This window comes from Erythrolamprus reginae, chromosome 1 (genome assembly GCF_031021105.1).
Source record: "Erythrolamprus reginae isolate rEryReg1 chromosome 1, rEryReg1.hap1, whole genome shotgun sequence".
In the NCBI taxonomy this organism is placed as follows: domain Eukaryota; kingdom Metazoa; phylum Chordata; class Lepidosauria; order Squamata; family Dipsadidae; genus Erythrolamprus; species Erythrolamprus reginae.
In genome coordinates, this window is record NC_091950.1 from 358,876,878 (window position 1) to 358,894,020 (window position 17,143).

A 17,143-nucleotide genomic window follows, 5' to 3' on the forward strand; every position below is an offset into this window, starting at 1 on the left:
GCAATGTGGGATCCCTACAGGTGATCTGTATTTATGTACACTGAAAGCATATGTATCAAAGACAAATTCCTTGTGTGTGCAAATACACTTGGCCAATAAAGAATTCTATTCTATTCTATTCTATTCTATTCCAGAATTGGTCTAACAAATGTTTTGAAAGCTCTGGTTAGGAGTCTAATATTGCCAGAGAAGAACTTGCGTAAGATTAGATTAACAACTCTTAGTGCTTTTTTGGCAATGTTGTTATTCTAGCACTTAGGTCATTGGATATGAGTACTCTAAGGTCTTTGACCATTCTGCTACATGGTCAAGGTCTTTTTGAAGGGTAGCAGCATTGTTGATGGTATTAAATAGCTTAACATCAGCAAAGAGAATACAATTGCTTATAATATGATCACAATATGATTGTATCATATGACAATATGATACAATTGATTATAATATGATCATTTATGTAGAATATGAAGAGTGTTGGTCCTAGAACACTGCCTTGAGGGATATCACTGTTAACAGGAGGAGTTGATATTTTGACTACTTGTTATCTGTTAGACAGGAACGCGATTATCCAATCATGTAATGGTCCAGAGATGCCATACGATTTTAGATTCAGAAGTAGTTTGTCGTGTACTATTTAATAAAAGGCTTTACAAAAGTCTATGTAAATTGCATCTATTGTTTTAAAATAGAATAGAGAATAGTGTATGCCAATCAAGAGATGAGAGATCAGCATTTATGATATCATAGTTGTTTTTTTAAAGTCGTAATTGATTATCCCATCATTAAGGTGGTCAATTATGGTCACTGTTCGAAGAGGGTTCTTTTATTTGTAGTCCGTAAATTGAGTGCAAACTGTTGCAGAATATGAGATCAAGACAATTGTTGAGTCAAGTATTGTCAGTAACTACAGTAGTTGATCTAGCCCTAGACTGGTAATAGTGTTGTAAAGGGTTGAATGTATGGGTTCAATTGTACATTTGTTTAGGGTCCAGTTTATATGTAGTATAAACTGTTCAAAGATGATAATTTCTGGAAGATTGAGTTCGTGTTTAACTTCTACCTTTTTTAGATTCAGTGATTTCTTATATAAGATTACAACTCCACCTCTTCTACGGATTTCACGATCAGATTGTTAAACATGATGGTCTCTTACTATAATAATGGGGTTGGGAAGGGATGTGTTAGGCATGTTTCGCAGATAAATATAATGTCGAATTAAACAATTTTTAGTAAGAGAAGGAGTTCAAGTATTTTGTTAACGATGCTTCTTGAATTCATTAGTTTGTATTTTAGCAGTGGTTGATATTTATTTATTTTATTTATTTATTCAATTTTTATGCCGCCCTTCTCCTTACACTCATGGCAGCTTATAACATATTAGCAATAGTATTTTTTAACAGAGTCAGCATATTGCCCCCACAATCCGGGTCCTCATTTTACCCACCTCAGAAGGATGGAAGGCTGACTCAACCTTGAGCCGGTGATGAAATTTGAACCGCTGACCTACAGCTCTACAGTCAGCTTCAGTGTGGCCTGCAGTACAGCACTCTACCTGCTGCGCCACCCCGGCTCTATTGAGGAAGTAAGGGGTGTGCATACCTAGTTTTGATTTATGGGGGGTTGGTTTTGATTGAATGTGGATTGGAAGTTAGGATGGTTTTAGGTGATGGTGGTTTGAAGGTTGGATGGTGGATTGTGTGTCTTAGTTTTGATGCAGCCAGCGTGGTAGTCGATATACAGGTTGGTTTGTCCATGGTCTTGATTTTTTTTGAGATCTGTTCAGTGTTTGCGGGATTGGATTCATTGTAGTATGGATAAGTCAGGCCTTGAACGAAGTTTTTGATTTTATGAACTACGGAGGTGACATAGTTGTAAACTGTCTAATTGTAGTATTTCAAGTCTAGTGGAATAAGGTATTTTGTTGCGAGTGGAAGAGTGAAGGACTCCTATGAAATATTTCTGGACTCTCTTGATTGTATTAATGTCTGACATGCAATGTGGAATCCCTACAGGTGATCTGTATTTATGTACACTGAAAGCATATGCATCAAAGACAAATTCCTTGTGTGTGCAAATACACTTGGGTTGGAGTCATTTCTGTAAATAGAGTTTATAGTATAAATTAATTTTTGTCTGCTGAGTGCATTTTTGCAAAGAACTCTAAAGAAATGTGAGACCACTGAATCATCTCTATATTTAAACTCGGGGCCATCTCTAGAAAGTTCAATTATTTCTTTGGTATGGAATTTTGATGCAATAATATTGCGAACCTGATCTATATCAGGGTCATTTGTGACTTCAAACCCAAATAGAATAGCCTTATTAGGTTTTTGCTCCTGTTCAAGGGTGTCTTTGATGAGAAAGGATATATTGTTTGGATGGTTGGTAAATTGTTGAGGTATTGGTTGCTGTAGTTGTGCATGTGATTGAGGTAGTGGTTGTTGAGCTAGTGATTGAGGTAGTGTTTGTTGTATTAGAATATGACTTTGAGTATTTGAATTTCCATTTGTCTGTAATAACTTTTTTTATCCAAAGATGTGAAGCATACTTCTATGTGTGCTTCTATGCATGTTCCTATGGAATCTATGGGAGGGAAGGGGGGTTGGTGATGTTATGGTTGTTTTGAAGGTTTGGAATCTTTCAGACATGGAAATTAGATTATCCAGTATAGGAAGACATGATGGACAGAAATAAAAAAATATGGGAGATTTTTGTAGGAAATTGGCTACATTTTTGTTTATTTCCAGGCAGGTATTGTGAGCATAATATCAGTATATGTGGCATTTTTTGCAATCTTCATTCTCTTTGTGGAGTTTTTTTATTTTTTGTTGGCATGGTTAATAATCAAATAGTGGTTGACAAAATATCAAAATTTACTAAGAATAATTAATCAGATCAATTAATTAATATAAATAATCAATGACAATAAAAATTAAATATCAATAATCAATCAAATAATATCAATAATCAATCAGTCTAATAATGTCTAATCAAATCAATTAATCAGTGGAATTACTTAATATTAATAATAAATTAATATCAACAATCAGTCTAACCATAAATAAGCAGTTAAATAATTATACTAATTAGTCTTCGGAGAGGACAGCATACAAATCTAATAAATAATAATAATAATAATAATAATAATAATAATTATTATTATTATTATTATTATTATTAATGTATAGTTAATTAATATTACCGAATCAAGTCAAGTGATCAATCATACCAGTAAATTATCAAATTAATAAAAGTCTAATAATAATATAATTTATCTCAAGTTAAACAATGCTTGACTAATGCCTGAAATTGATAAATTGAATGGATATCAACAGTTAAATGTTACAATGAGAAATGATTGTAGGAAGGAATGTTGATTGAAAGACAACCAGACTACAGATGATCCTGTGGGTGAAACACACTAAAAGGTATGGAATACTGAAAAAGATTTGGTACACGTTGAAAAGTGCTGAAATACTGTATGTATTGGTTCAGGAGGGTCATTAAGTTCTAGTCATTAAGCAGCAGAGATGTGAAGTACAAACCTTTGTTTTAAAACTGTCTTTTAAATGCAGAATTCATGACCCCCACCTTTTTTCCCTCATCACTAGGCAGATCCATTTGTTCAAAAGCAAAAGGTGAGGAAGCAAAAGGTGAGGAAGAGCAAAGCTTTGCCATTCTATGATTCTGGTTTTCATGCTGGATTTATTATCTTTGCTGGATTTATTGCTTTGTACACGTAGCATTTTTTAGTTTTAGTTTTGTGTGATTAAGCTATGGAGCAGTTTGTCTCCAGTCAGAGGGCTTTAATGTTAGAAAGGGGTTTGCTGTTTAGGAAGGTTGATGGGGGGAAAGTTTTGCCTTAATGCTGGGATGAGGGATGAGATTGGTTTTGTTACTCAGATCATGGGCCCCTGGAAGTTTATTGCTTTATTGCCAGGCTAGGAATGTTAATCCCCCCAAAATTTGAGTAGGGTGGAGCAATAAATTATTATTCATGTACTTAATTATACAGTATATCAAGTTTTATTTAAAATATAAATATTTGACCCTTTACTTATGTCCCATAATAAGTGTTTACTCCAAGAATTATTTTATAATTTTTATAATAAGTAACCCAAGCTTAAAAATAAAGGAAATATAATAGTACAATAACACTAAATAACAATAAGTAATCTACGAGAGAATTTTATAAACAATATTATTAAATAAGAGCCAGTGTTTTAATCATAAAAAAGGCAAAACTAACCTTATAAGGTCTTCATTTGTCTTCCTTTTTGAAATGGCCATATTACTAGAACCTTTAAATACCTCCCAAAGAGTATTTAAGGCATTGTTTACCAATCTGCGAAGAAATTCTTGAAAGATTCTATCTACAAGCTTAAGAAACTTAGAAAATCGTTCCATAATGTGCCGCCATTCCGCTACCTCAAAGTATTTTGGTTTCTCTTTGAAAACATGCGGTGGATGTTGAAAAAGAGTTTCTGCTCCCTTCATTTTTGCCACCTACAGCATTATGAAATAATACATTTGCAAAAGTAATTAAAATATATAGTATTTTTTCACCATGAGCAAATTCTTCAGCTCTACTCTGCAGGAATTCCTCCATTCCCCTTACTAAATAGGGTGGCTGGGGGTGAATCAGTGGATGCAATAAGTGCGGGAAAATGTGGACATTTTGTTGCCTGTATTAAGTCCTGAATACGTCCTAATAAAGGCTCTTAAAAATGTTGGGTCTGACTCAGAGTTACTGGTCCTCCAGCATCATTCCAAACCTCTCTTCTGGCACTACATCTCATGGAGCTCCTCAGTAAACCAGGGAGCTTTCCTGGATCCATTGCCGTGGAGAGGTCACAAAGGCGCAATCCAGTCCAGTTCCCCTTGATGCCACCCTATTCCAGGCATCCATCAGGAACTCAGCCAGATTCTGGACTAGGGAATCCGGTATCACCCCAAGCTCCTTCTGGAACCCTTCAGGGTCCATTATGCATCTGGGGCGGAACCAATTATTTGGCTACCGCCTCCCTATGGTTGGAGAGTAGCTAACGTTAGTAGCTAATAGTTTAACTTTAGCAGGAAATGATCTGACCATGACAAGGGAAAAGAATCTACACCCCTTAATTCCAGATCATCTCAGTGTGTCTCCCATGCCATGAGTCAAACCTTGAACTACTTGGGTCAAGTCCATGGTTGTCATGAAAGCCATGAACTCCTGAGCCGCATCTGAGGGATCACCAAGTGAGGGCAAATTGAAGTTCCCCAGCAGCATAAGCCTGGAGAACTCCACCGCCAACCCGGCTACCACCTCTGGCTCTCAAACACATTAGAGATCCCCTCCTACCAGGCCCTCCTCCTTCCCAGCAGGCCGGACTCCCCACTCATACCAAGCCAAGGGTTATATCTGAGACCCCATCTGCTTCTGTTTACAAACTCAGCAGAGTATGCACATTTTATTTGATAACTATAGCTAGGACCTAATTATGTGACACAATTAGAATATGTTAATCACAGAATGTGAATTATTCAAATTAACAGAAGTGTCAAAAAGGATAAAAAGTTCCAGTGCATATGAAAAATATATGATTACACCGTCCAGACTCTTGAGACATTGAATGATCAGGAAATGTGTGAGCTAACTACAATTTCTTCAAAAATATAAGCAGCCATGCTCTGATGAGGCATTGTCTGTGAAATAGACATCATATGTGCAAGCAATATGTAAATGGTGAAAACTCATTAAGTCATGATCAGAATGATCATCGTTTGGAACATTTGTTTGATGATCCTGATCTTATTGTTGAAGACTATGTAAGGGAAGCAAGGATCTGATACTGACAAAGGACAATTCCTCTAATACAGTGTTTCCCAATCTTGGCAACTTGAAGTTGTTTGGACTTCAACTCTCAGAATTTCCCAGGCAGCATTTGCTGGCTGGGGAATTCTGGGAGTTGAAGTCTAGATGTCTTCAAGTTACCAAACTTGGGAAACACTGCTCTAATACAACAGAATCACTCATAGGTCACGTCATGGAAAACCTGAAATTTTCCAGCATAAAAGGTTACATTCTTTCAGAAATTAATGGCAATGAAGAACATCCACACTGGTGTGCTAAATGCTGGTGACATCTACCACCATCAAGTTCTTGTTATAATTTTTTAATTTTTAATTTATTTTATACACTTTTGTATATGTACAGTTATATGTATACAATTAGAACAATTAATCAGTGGAATGCCTCTAGAAGTTGTAGGTCTTCCAAAACAATAGGTTTTTAAGAAGAGATTGGACCACCATTTCTCTGAAATGGAAAAGGTTTTGCTGCTTTAGCAGGTAGTTGGACTAGAAGACTTCCAAGGCCCTTTCCAACCCTGTTATTCAGTTATAATTTTACATATTTTTGTATATGTATGCTATATGCCTGCTGTTAATTTTATTAATGAAAGATATAGAGAGATGCAGTGATGGGCACCAGCCGGAACAGTGGGAAATACCGTTCCGCCAGTGGAAACGGAGTGCGTATGCTCGCTCCAGTTGCCATCATGCTTGCACGTGCCATGTACACGCAAATGGAGCAATTCTGGTAAAAAATTACAGGGTTTTTTGCTTCCGTGCATGCATAGAAGCAAAGAAACTGGCAGTTTTTGCTGCCGGAAGGACGTCCGTGTGTGAGATTCCGGCTGCTGCACATGCGCAGCAGCCGGAATCTCGCTGCGACACCTACAGCGGCAGCTGGCAAAAGCAGCCTACCCGAGCTCCGGCCACACACCTGCTCTCTTGCGCTGCGGGAGAGAGATGCCTGCAGTGCAGGAGAACACAGAGCAGGCCGCATGGCGGAAGCTTGGGGCCATCTAGCCTGCATGCTCTCGGCGCCCTGCAGGATCTCACCGGAGCAAGGTAAGGGCTCGCAGTGCGGTGCGGTGGGCGGCAGTGTGGCAGAGCTGGCAGTGGGGAAGCCACCACGAGAGGCACGTGGGGCAGGCAGTGGCAAGCGGGCGGTGGCGTGGCAGATCGGGCAGGGGGGGTTCATGGCATGGTGGAGGGGCAAGTCGACAGAGCAACCGTTTGCGGCAGAGTGGGAAGGCCGCTTGTGGTGGCGCCGGGGAGCTCGTAGCATGGCAGAGCTTGCGGTGATGTGGAGGGGCGAACCAACAGAACAGGCAGACCGCTCGTGGCAATTTGCGTCATGGCGGAGGCTTGTGGTGCGGTGGAGGCATATCTGTCAGCTCACCCCTCCACCATGCTGCGCAGGCAAGTGGATGGGAACGGACGGGCAGTTACCTTGTTTTGTCAATCAGGTCAGAGCGATCAGCAGCTCTTCTGACCATTTTCCGGGTCTTTTTCCTTCAGCAACCCCCCCCCCCAAGAAATTGCGCGTGCGTTTTCGTGCGAGATTCCGCGTCTGCGGATGCACAGAAACTGAATCTTGCGGTGGGCCCGTGCGCGCTCCTGTCATGGGCATGTGCTCCCAGCCCTTTCCGGTAGGGCCAGGAATGGTAGCCCGCCCCTGGAGAGATGCATTGGTAATTGATGCTAAAATGTTAGATTGTTGCACTATTCAGTGCACTAAGAAGGTAATTCAATAAGATTATGTTTATGGTCCTTTCATATGCAGAGATTTTACCTTCAGAAAATATGGTTTTTAATTACTTCCGAATCAAAACTAGAACTAATCCATCATAAATATTTCATATTCTCAGGAGAGAAAATAGCGTCTAACTTCAAGATCGTGCATTAGTCTGCTAAGAATATTAAAAGGAGAGTAAGATAATTGTGATCCAATAGTAAAATATCTTATTCACCATTACTTCCTCCATCAAATCAGAAAAAAATATTATTATGCTTACTGAGAGTTAAAAGTCTTAACAATATAACGTAAGAAATATATTAAAGTATATTGAAAATTTTATTCAAGAATGAACATACTCAAGATAAAAAGGCAAAAAATATACACAAATTAATTAATTACCTTTAAACAGCAAGTCTGAATTATTTTTATTACTTTATCTTTAAAAGCTTGAAGTTGAGATAAAGCAAGTTGACTTTGTTGATATTGTTCCTCACAAAATTTATCCAATGTGTATGTATAAGACGTATTTATCTAAGAACAAAAGAAAAATATTATAAGTACAATTTTTCTGAAATGGATATGAATTCTTATCTATTTTTCTCATTCATCTGCATAACATTAAGTATTGGCACATCAACAATAAAATGTAAAAAATGAACAGTACACACACATGCAAATATACTTATTAACATATCACAGTTGATATACTGCAGCTGCTAATAGATTTTCCTAAGCTGCATTAATGGGCAGTCAAAATTTGAGATACAAAATTTTGTAAATTTTTAAAATCAGGGAGCAAGCAGAAGGAAAATGTGGCCCTAAATTCCTAGTTTGAAATGTTCTCTATCTTTAATTAATTTAATTAGTATTACACCTATCACTTGTTGACCCTCAGATGCAAAACCCATCAATACAAAATTTGATGCCTCCAGATATTTGGTTAGCCAGATGTGTGCTTATGGATGTGCAAAGAGAGGAGAATAAGGAAGAAATTGAATGGTTTATCACACTTTCAAACTACTATTAATTTTTAAGATTATAGTTATACAGTATAAAGATTATAATTAATAGCTGATCAAGTATATGTCATTTCCTAATAAGGAATATACAGCAGAAGGAATGCCACAATGAATACTTATATAGTAGATGATAACCATGAAGGTAAAAACATAAAAACATGACATTTAATTTATTTTTCTTTTAACATTTTCCAGTTTCTCATACAAGTTATAAACTTGTATGTAGCATACATAATTAAAGTGTGAACCTCAATCAAACTAAAAAATTAGGTAATAGCTAAATGGAACAAATCCTGTTGTCTCACATTAACAGTCAGAAATAGAAAAAGAAAAAGGAACAGTACATTAACACATTCAGGTATATGTTTTTTTTACAATTCTCCATTCAGGTAATCCTCAAGTTACATTTGGGACCAGAAATTCTCATGCCAAGCAAGGCTGTGGTTAAATGAGTCATGCCCAATTTTACAACTTTTGTGTCACAGTTGTTAAGCAAATCACTGCAGCTGTTAAGTGAATCATATTGTTAAGCAAAGCATGCTTTCCCCATGGACTTTGTTTGTTAGAACCAGCTAGAAAAGTCACAAATGGTGATCACATGACCTAGGATGTTGCAACCATTTTAAATACATGCTGTTTGCCAAGTGCCCAAATTTGGAGCATGTGGACCCTGGACTTGCTGTGAGTGTGACAGTCATAAGTATGAGAACTTTTTTTCAGTGCCTTTGTAACTTCAATAGGTCACCATTATAAATTGAGAATAGGCGTTGATTGCTTACCTGAACGCCTCTTCTCGTACGGTGAGCGGGTACAGCAGTCACATGGGTTGCTCATGTCCAATCCGGTGGAACTGAGCCTAGTATTAAAAAAGCTTGCCGGATCCGCCCCTTCCCCAGAATTCGCGAATCCATAGACTAGGCTCAGTTGTGAAGCTCTGTAGTGTTCAACTCTCATTGTTAGAGGAAGAAAGATATAGAAAGGTAAAGAAGACACATACAAGGGCGGGAAGTGACTGCTGTACCCGCTCACCGTACGAGAAGAGGCGTTCAGGTAAGCAATCAACGCCTATTCTCCGTACTGAAGGAGCGGGTCCAGCAGTCACATGGGACATACCCAATAGATGGTCCCTAGGGTGGGATTAGCTTGCTATCGTGCGAGATAACGGATTGGAGTACCCTTCTGCCGAAGGCAGCGTCCGCTGAAGCGTAAGAATCAATTTTGTAGTGCCTGATGAAGGAATTTGGCGAGGCCCAAGTGGCTGCTTTGCAGACCTCCTCCAACGGGGCTTGAGTCGCCCAAGCGGCCGAGGTGGCTGCGCTCCTGGTGGAATGCGCTGTGATGTTCCTTGGAACTGAGAGGGAGGCCGACTCATAGGCCTTAGATATAGTCCCTCTGATCCGACGGCCTATTACTGTTGAAGACACTTTGGCCCCCATGACTCTGGGATGATAGGCTACAAAAAGTGCTTCTGACCTCCGAAAGGGTCCTGTGCGTTGGATATATATTCTCAGCGCTCTGGTGAGATCCACGGTGTGCCATCTAGTTGCCAAGGGATGGTCTCGTTGGAGGCAGAAGGAAGGTAGGACAATATCCTGAGATCTGTGGAACATGGAACTGACCTTGGGTAAGAAGGTGGGGTCCAGTCGCAAGACTACCTTGTCCTGATGGAATTGACAAAGGTCCTGCCTGATTGAGAGGGCAGCCAGCTCCGAAATGCGTCGGGCAGAGGTAATAGCCACCAGGAATGCTACCTTAAAGGATAGGTACCTGAGGGACGCCGATTTTAGGGGTTCGTATGGTGCCTGCGTGAGGGAATGGAGAACCCGTGGCAAATCCCAGGATGGATACCTGTGGACCTTGGAAGGTCTGAGGTTGGCTATGCCCTTGAGGAATTCCTGAACTTCAGGGAAGGATCGGAGAGGCTGTCTGCGGGGACCCCCTAGGACAGATGAAATGGCTGCCAGATGACGCCGGAGGGTGCTGGTGGAAAGTCCTTTATGGAAGCCTTGCATAAGGAAGGAAATAATTCTGTGTATGGGGATGCACAGAGGGGAGAGACCTTCCTGTAGACACCACTGGTGAAACTTGGACCACGTGTGGTCGTAGATTCGATTGGTCGAACCCCTTCTGGCCTTTAAAATGACCTCCACTGAATCGGGGTCATGACCACGCAGTTCTAAATCTCTCCTGATAACAGCCAGGCGGTGAGGTGGAACCACTCCGGGTCTGGATGGAAAGAGGCCCCCTGCCGCAGCATATCCCCCGAAACGGGGAGTCGCCAAGGGTCCTGGACGGACAGCTGTTGGAGATCCGCGAACCAGGGCCGGCGGGGCCAATGAGGGGCGATTAAGATTACTCGGGCCCTCTCGGTGAGGACCTTGTGAATCACGTCCGGGAGGATTGGAATTGGAGGAAATGCGTAGAGTAGGCCTGGAGGCCATGGACTCCGGAGGGCATTGATTGCTTCCGCTCCCGGGGATGGAAATCTGGAATAGAAGCGAGGGAGTTGGGCGTTCGCATTGGTCGCGAAGAGATCCAGGATTGGTAGGCCGAATCTGAGGGTGATTTGATGGAACAGGTCTTGATGGAGGTTCCACTCTCCTGGGTCTATCGTTGCTCGGGATAGCCAATCCGCCTGGACGTTGAGACTCCCCGAGATGTGATCGGCTAGGAGCGACTGGAGATGTTTTTCCGCCCAAAGGCCCAACTTGAGGGCCTCCCTCATGAGAGCCTTGGATCTCGTGCCCCCCTGTCTGCAGATATGGCTTTTTGTGGCAATGTTGTCGGTGAGAATGAGAACGTGCCGGTTGGGAATGCGAGGAGAGAAATGCTTCAGAGCCAGGGAAACGGCTCTTAACTCTAGCCAATTGATTGGCCTGGAAGCTTCCTCCGGGGACCACGTGCCCTGGGCTATCATCCCCTGGGCGTGGGCGCCCCATCCCGATAGACTGGCATCTGTGGTGATGACAAATTGATCCGGGCACCTGAACGGGGATCCTCTGTCCATGGCCGGAGACTTCCACCACTTGAAGGATCTGCGAACACTCAGTGGGATGACAATGCGTCGATTTGAGTTGCTGTGCCCCGATCTCTGAAAAGGTAACAGGAGCCACTGGAGTTCCCTAGCATGAAGGCGAGCCCAGGGAATGATGCCTATGCATGACACCATCTTCCCCAAAAGGGAAGATAGAGTAACTATGGATACTGAAGAATTAGATAAAATGTTAGAAATTAACTCCACTATACTGAGTTTTCTCTCGGGAGAGAGAAAAACCTGGGAGGATTCTGAATCAATAATGGATCCCAGGTGAGAAATGGATGTGGAAGGTTGGAGGTGACTTTTATCAAAGTTGATGGAAAATCCATGGTCCTGAAGGACTGACATGGTGACAGAAAGGTCTGTTTTCACTCTCTCTAGGGAGTTCCCATGAATCAAAATATCATCAAGATAACATAAAATGTGGATGGGAGACGCCCGGATATAGGCCGCCAGGGACCCCAAGAGCTTTGTAAAGACCCGAGGGGCCGAGGAAAGGCCAAATGGCATCGCCCTATACTGGAAATGCCTGCCTTGAAAGGAAAAACGTAAAAATTTTCTGTGGCATTTGGCTATAGGAATGTGAAGGTAGGCCTCAGTGAGGTCTAAGGAGACCATGAAATCTCCCGAGTGAATGGCGGCCAAAATAGAAGACAAGGAGTGCATCTTAAACTTCCTATATTTGATGAATAGGTTTAGATTCTTTAAATCCAAAATAGCTCTCCAACCTCCGGAGGACTTTGGAACCATAAATAGGATGGAGTAAAAACCTAGGCCCTTCTGACCGGAAGGGACCGGTTGAATGGCTCTGATGGACAATAGATGAGAAATGGCCTCCTCCATACGGTTACAATCTGAGGATGACCTGGGAGAAGGGCAGGAAATAAAACGTTTAGGGGGAGGAGAAATAAATTCTAAAAGAAGGCCTGTTTGAACAGTGTCAATGACCCAAGGGTCCTTGGAGGTGAGACGCCAATTAGAGGCGAAATGAGCTAGGCGACCCCCTATGGGAATGGAGGTAAGATTACCATCTAGGTTTTTTTGAAGCCCTGTTAGAGGAAGCTCCCCTTTGGAAGCGAAACCTTCTACCCCTGGAGTTCCTACCTTGGGAACGAAAGCGGGGGGAATACTGACCTGGAGATCTCTGATAGGAAGCCGCTTGATCTTGCTGGCGCCCTGGGCGACGAAAGGACTGCGTTTTGGTAGCCTTTTTTGTGGTTGGACCCAAAACTTTCTTCTTGTCCGTGGTCTCCGTGAGGAGTGGATCCAGAAGATCACCGAAGAGAAGGTCGCGCTTTAAGGGACCCTGGGATAACTGCCACTTTTGGCGAACTCCCGCTTGCCAAGGGCGAATCCATAGGAGTCTTCTTGCCGTTGTGGAAGCTGCAATAGACTTAGCAGAAAATCTAGTAGATTGCAAGGTGGCATCAGCCACGTACTGGGCAGCTGCAAAGACCTTGTTGAAGTCTTGTTGACCTCTCAAGTCATCGGGAGGAATATGCTGTTGAAGTTGGCGAAGCCACAGCAGCATGGCCCTGGAGAAAAAGGAAGCCGCTGCAGAACTTTTAATGGCCCAGGAATCAGCGGTGAATCCTCTTTTGAGCATTTGCTCAATGCGCTTGTCCTCTGGGCGGAGGACTTCCTCCGCCTCGCCTGGCACAGCCGCTGCCGAGTGAAGAATCTTGACAGGTTCATCCGGTTTGGGAAAGGATAGAAGCTCTTCATAGGAACAGGAAAGTTTGTACAACTTTCTATCCTTGGTGGAGGGATTAAGGCCAGATGCTGGAAATTCCCACTGTTTGAGTAAAGCATCTTTAAACAATTTAGGCATAGGAATTACCTCGTTATCCTCCTGTTCCTCTGTGAAGTAAGGTAAATTCTCCTCGGGGGGATCAGTGGAAGTGGAGGCTTGTTTCTCCTGGGCCGCTAATCCCGTAGAAATTCTAGCTTTGAGGAGGAGAGATTTGAATAATTGAGAAGGAAAAATAGTAATTGGAGGAGGAACCTTTATTTGGGATTCCTCATCATCTGATAAGCCTTGAAAAGGATCCTCATCATCCTCTATATCCTCATATTCATCCTGGGAGGAATCTGAATCATCCTGAATAGGAGCTCTGACCGCTGGGGAAGAACCCAAGGGGCGGGAGGAACGAGAAGGAGGAAGAGGTAAGGGAAGCTCATTGATGGTGGAGAGTTTGGCATCAATGGCTTTGGACAGCACAGCAAATATAGACTGGAACTCAGGAGGTAAACTGGAAATATCAGCAGAAATGGCAGAAGAATCCCTAAAGGCCTGGGAAGATCCTGGCTGGGGGGAATCTTCAATAATATCTGGTTCCTCTGGACCTATGCCCCATAGGTTAGGTTGGGGTCTGTCTAGGTTTGGCTCATCCAGAGATAACACAGGGACCCCAGAAGGAGGTAGACTAGAAGCCTCTGGGGGGTCTTGACTACTGATTACTTGGGCCTGCACTTTCAAACGTTTTGCTGATTTGTCATGGATTTTTTGTAGGGCTAGGTCCCTTCTCTTCTCGGCCCTGGTGACCTTGGTCGAGGGGCGGGCCCCTGGAGAAGAGGAGGAAGAGGCCTGGGGGATACTAGTAATCTCATCGCCTGTAGGCCTGGCCTCTCTGGGACCTTTAGTTGTGCCTCTCTTGGGAAAAGTAGCCATAGTCTGACAATTAACAGAAGACAAGGCTGAGCCAATAACTGAATAATAAGGAGAAGAATTTCAAGGACTTCCCAAGAGGAATGGATCCTGCTTCGAGGCCTCGAAGCTGCTGAAACTTGAGGACAATCTGGGCAAACCCAGAGTTCGTGCCCCCAAATCCAGCGGGGCCAGCCTCCCTAAACTTTATAATTAAGTAAACCAAGGCACTCTGGTTGGAGGCTTAGCCGGTGGAGAATTTAGCCTGGGACCCCCAAGGCCCGCTCCGGGATCCACGCGGTGGACTGAGGCCTACGCGGCTGGCAGGAGGCCAACACGAGAGGCCTAGATTTAAAAAGGGCGCGAAGGCCTTCGCGCCGAAAAAATCGCTCCGTAATTACTTAAAGGGGAAGCGATCGACTAAGTCCAGGAGACTAGAAGGCGTCTCACTCCGCAGGAGGTATTTCTTAAGCCCTTAAATATTTTGTATACAATAAATAATCAATAATTCAATAGATTAATACTTGCACCAGGACCTCCAGGCCAAAGGATTAGAAGAATCCACAAGCGGCCGCAGGAATCGTAACCGGCAAAACCGCCGGGGGAAAAACGAAACCGCAACTTCTCCAAAGGAAAAAAGCCGAGCCGCAAACGGCTGGCGCTATTAGTGCAAGTAAATAATAATGATAAAACAAATCTTACTACTTTTGAAGAAAAGGATCGAAGGGAAGGTGTTAGTATGTTGAACGAGCTATCACAATACAACCGCAGGATATGCGAACTGAGCGAATTCTGGGGAAGGGGCGGATCCGGCAAGCTTTTTTAATACTAGGCTCAGTTCCACCGGATTGGACATGAGCAACCCATGTGACTGCTGGACCCGCTCCTTCAGTACGGAGAACTACCTATATATTTATTATCTGTACCTTCAAAGCAGTATTGAAATCTGAAACATTTTTGGCAAGATTTTGATTTGCCATGGTGTTCTTCCTAGGGCTGAGGGAGAGAGTGACCAGCCCAAGGTCATCAGCTGGCTTTTGTGCCTAAGAACTCAGTCTTCCAGTTTCTAGCCTGATGTCTTAACCGCCTACATCAAATTGGCTCTTATTTCTTTCTTTTGTTTACACATTTAAAATATTTACTCTCACCTTTATAAAATATATACTTGTTTGTTCAGATGATCTGGGATTCTCTGGATTACTCACATCTACACACAAGGCTTGGAGATAAAGTAAGCAACTTTGCAATATCTCATCAGCAAAAAATAGTTGTTTATACAATATCATTCTGCAAACAAAATAATATCAATATTTTAAATTACTACAAGTTTTCAGTTTATAATAATAAATACAAGTAGACATATGCCTTGGAATTCCATAATTCATCTTGAAAGCCATTATCTCACATATTTGGTTGTCATATGTGGATTTATTTTCTTTGTCTGAAAGAGAGTCTAAACTAAAACCAGAAAAGAATTGTAAAAGGGAGGTCATATTTCTCAATAGTTTGCCTATTGCTGAATTAACAGAAAGAAGGGAGAATTTGCTGTTATCAATGGCAAAACTGTTGGATTTATAATAATGAAATGTGATTGTAAGATGCATAAATGTGGAGGATGAAATGTTAAAGATTGTATAATTAAATGGGCAAGAAATCTTTATGTTATAAAGATTATAACATAATCCTTGATCAATCTGCAAATATGAAAAGCAAGACTTTTTTGAATCAGTTTTCTTAAGTCCAACAATTATTGGATTGAATGTACAATTTAAACCGAAAGCTTTTTTTCTATATTACAATTATCTGCAAGGCTTCTCAAACTCAACCCTGACAAGACGGAGTGGCTGTGGGTTTTGCCTCCCAAGGAAAATTCCATCTGTCCGTCCATTACCCTGGGTGTCCTCCTCGATCCACAGCTAACATTAGAACATCATCTTTTAGCTGTGGCAAGGAGGGCGTTTGCACAGGTCCGCCTGGTGCACCAGTTGTAGCCCTATTTGGACAGGGAGTCTCTGCTCACAGTCACTCACGCCCTCATCACCTCAAGGTTCGACTACTGCAATGCTCTCTACATGGGGCTACCTTTGAAAAGTATTCGGAAACTCCAGATCGTGCAGAATGCGGCCGCAAGAGCTATTGTTGGGCTACCTAGATTCGCCCACGTCTCTCCAAAACTCCGTGGCCTGCACTGGCTGCCGATTAGTTTCCGGTCACAATTCAAATTGTTGGTAATGACCTATAAAATCCTATATGGCATCGGACCTCCAGAACCGTCTTCTGCTGCACGAATCCCAGTGACCAATAAGGTCCCACAGAGTTGGCCTTCTCTGGGTCCCATCGACTAAACAATGTCGTCTGGCGGGCCCCAGGGGAAAAGCCTTCTCTGTGGCGACCCCGGCCCTCTGTAATCAACTCTCTCCAGAAATTAGAACTGCCCCCACCCTCCTTGCTTAAGACCCATCTATGTCGCCAGGCATGGGGGAATTGAGATACCCCCAGGCTTATATAATTTATGTATGGTATGATTGTGTTGTATGGTTTTAATTATGGGTTTTAGATGTTTTTAAATATTAGATTTGTTACATTGTTATTATTGTTGCTGTGAGCCGACCCAAGTCTGCAGAGAGGAGCAGCATAAAAATCTAATAAATTGTTGTTATTATTATTAATTAGTCTCTGCACAGAGATGGAAGGACTCGTATATACTCTCAATGGAAGAAGGGATGGTGAAATTAATGGAGTTGGCAGAGATGGCAAAAATGACAGCTCTGATTAGAGAAATGTTTTATTTAGCTTTGTTTTTACTTGGAAACTATTTGTTTGAAATTGAAAGGAATGAAATTTTAACCTGTGGATCATACTATTTGTAATTGTTT

The 17,143-nt window shown here is 42.1% G+C and overlaps 1 protein-coding gene across 1 annotated transcript in view; it reads right to left on the reverse strand.

Annotated features, from left to right (window-relative positions):
- The window catches only part of DNAH14 (dynein axonemal heavy chain 14), a 217,941-nt gene that overhangs the window by 175,033 nt on the left and 25,765 nt on the right, over positions 1–17,143 (reverse strand). Inside the window, exons 7-9 of the mRNA XM_070728172.1 lie at positions 15,416–15,554; positions 7,964–8,095; positions 4,247–4,503 (exon numbers count right to left, since the gene is read on the reverse strand). Of these exons, the coding sequence (XP_070584273.1) occupies positions 4,247–4,503; positions 7,964–8,095; positions 15,416–15,554 (528 nt within the window). The remainder of the gene's footprint in view (positions 1–4,246; positions 4,504–7,963; positions 8,096–15,415; positions 15,555–17,143) is intronic.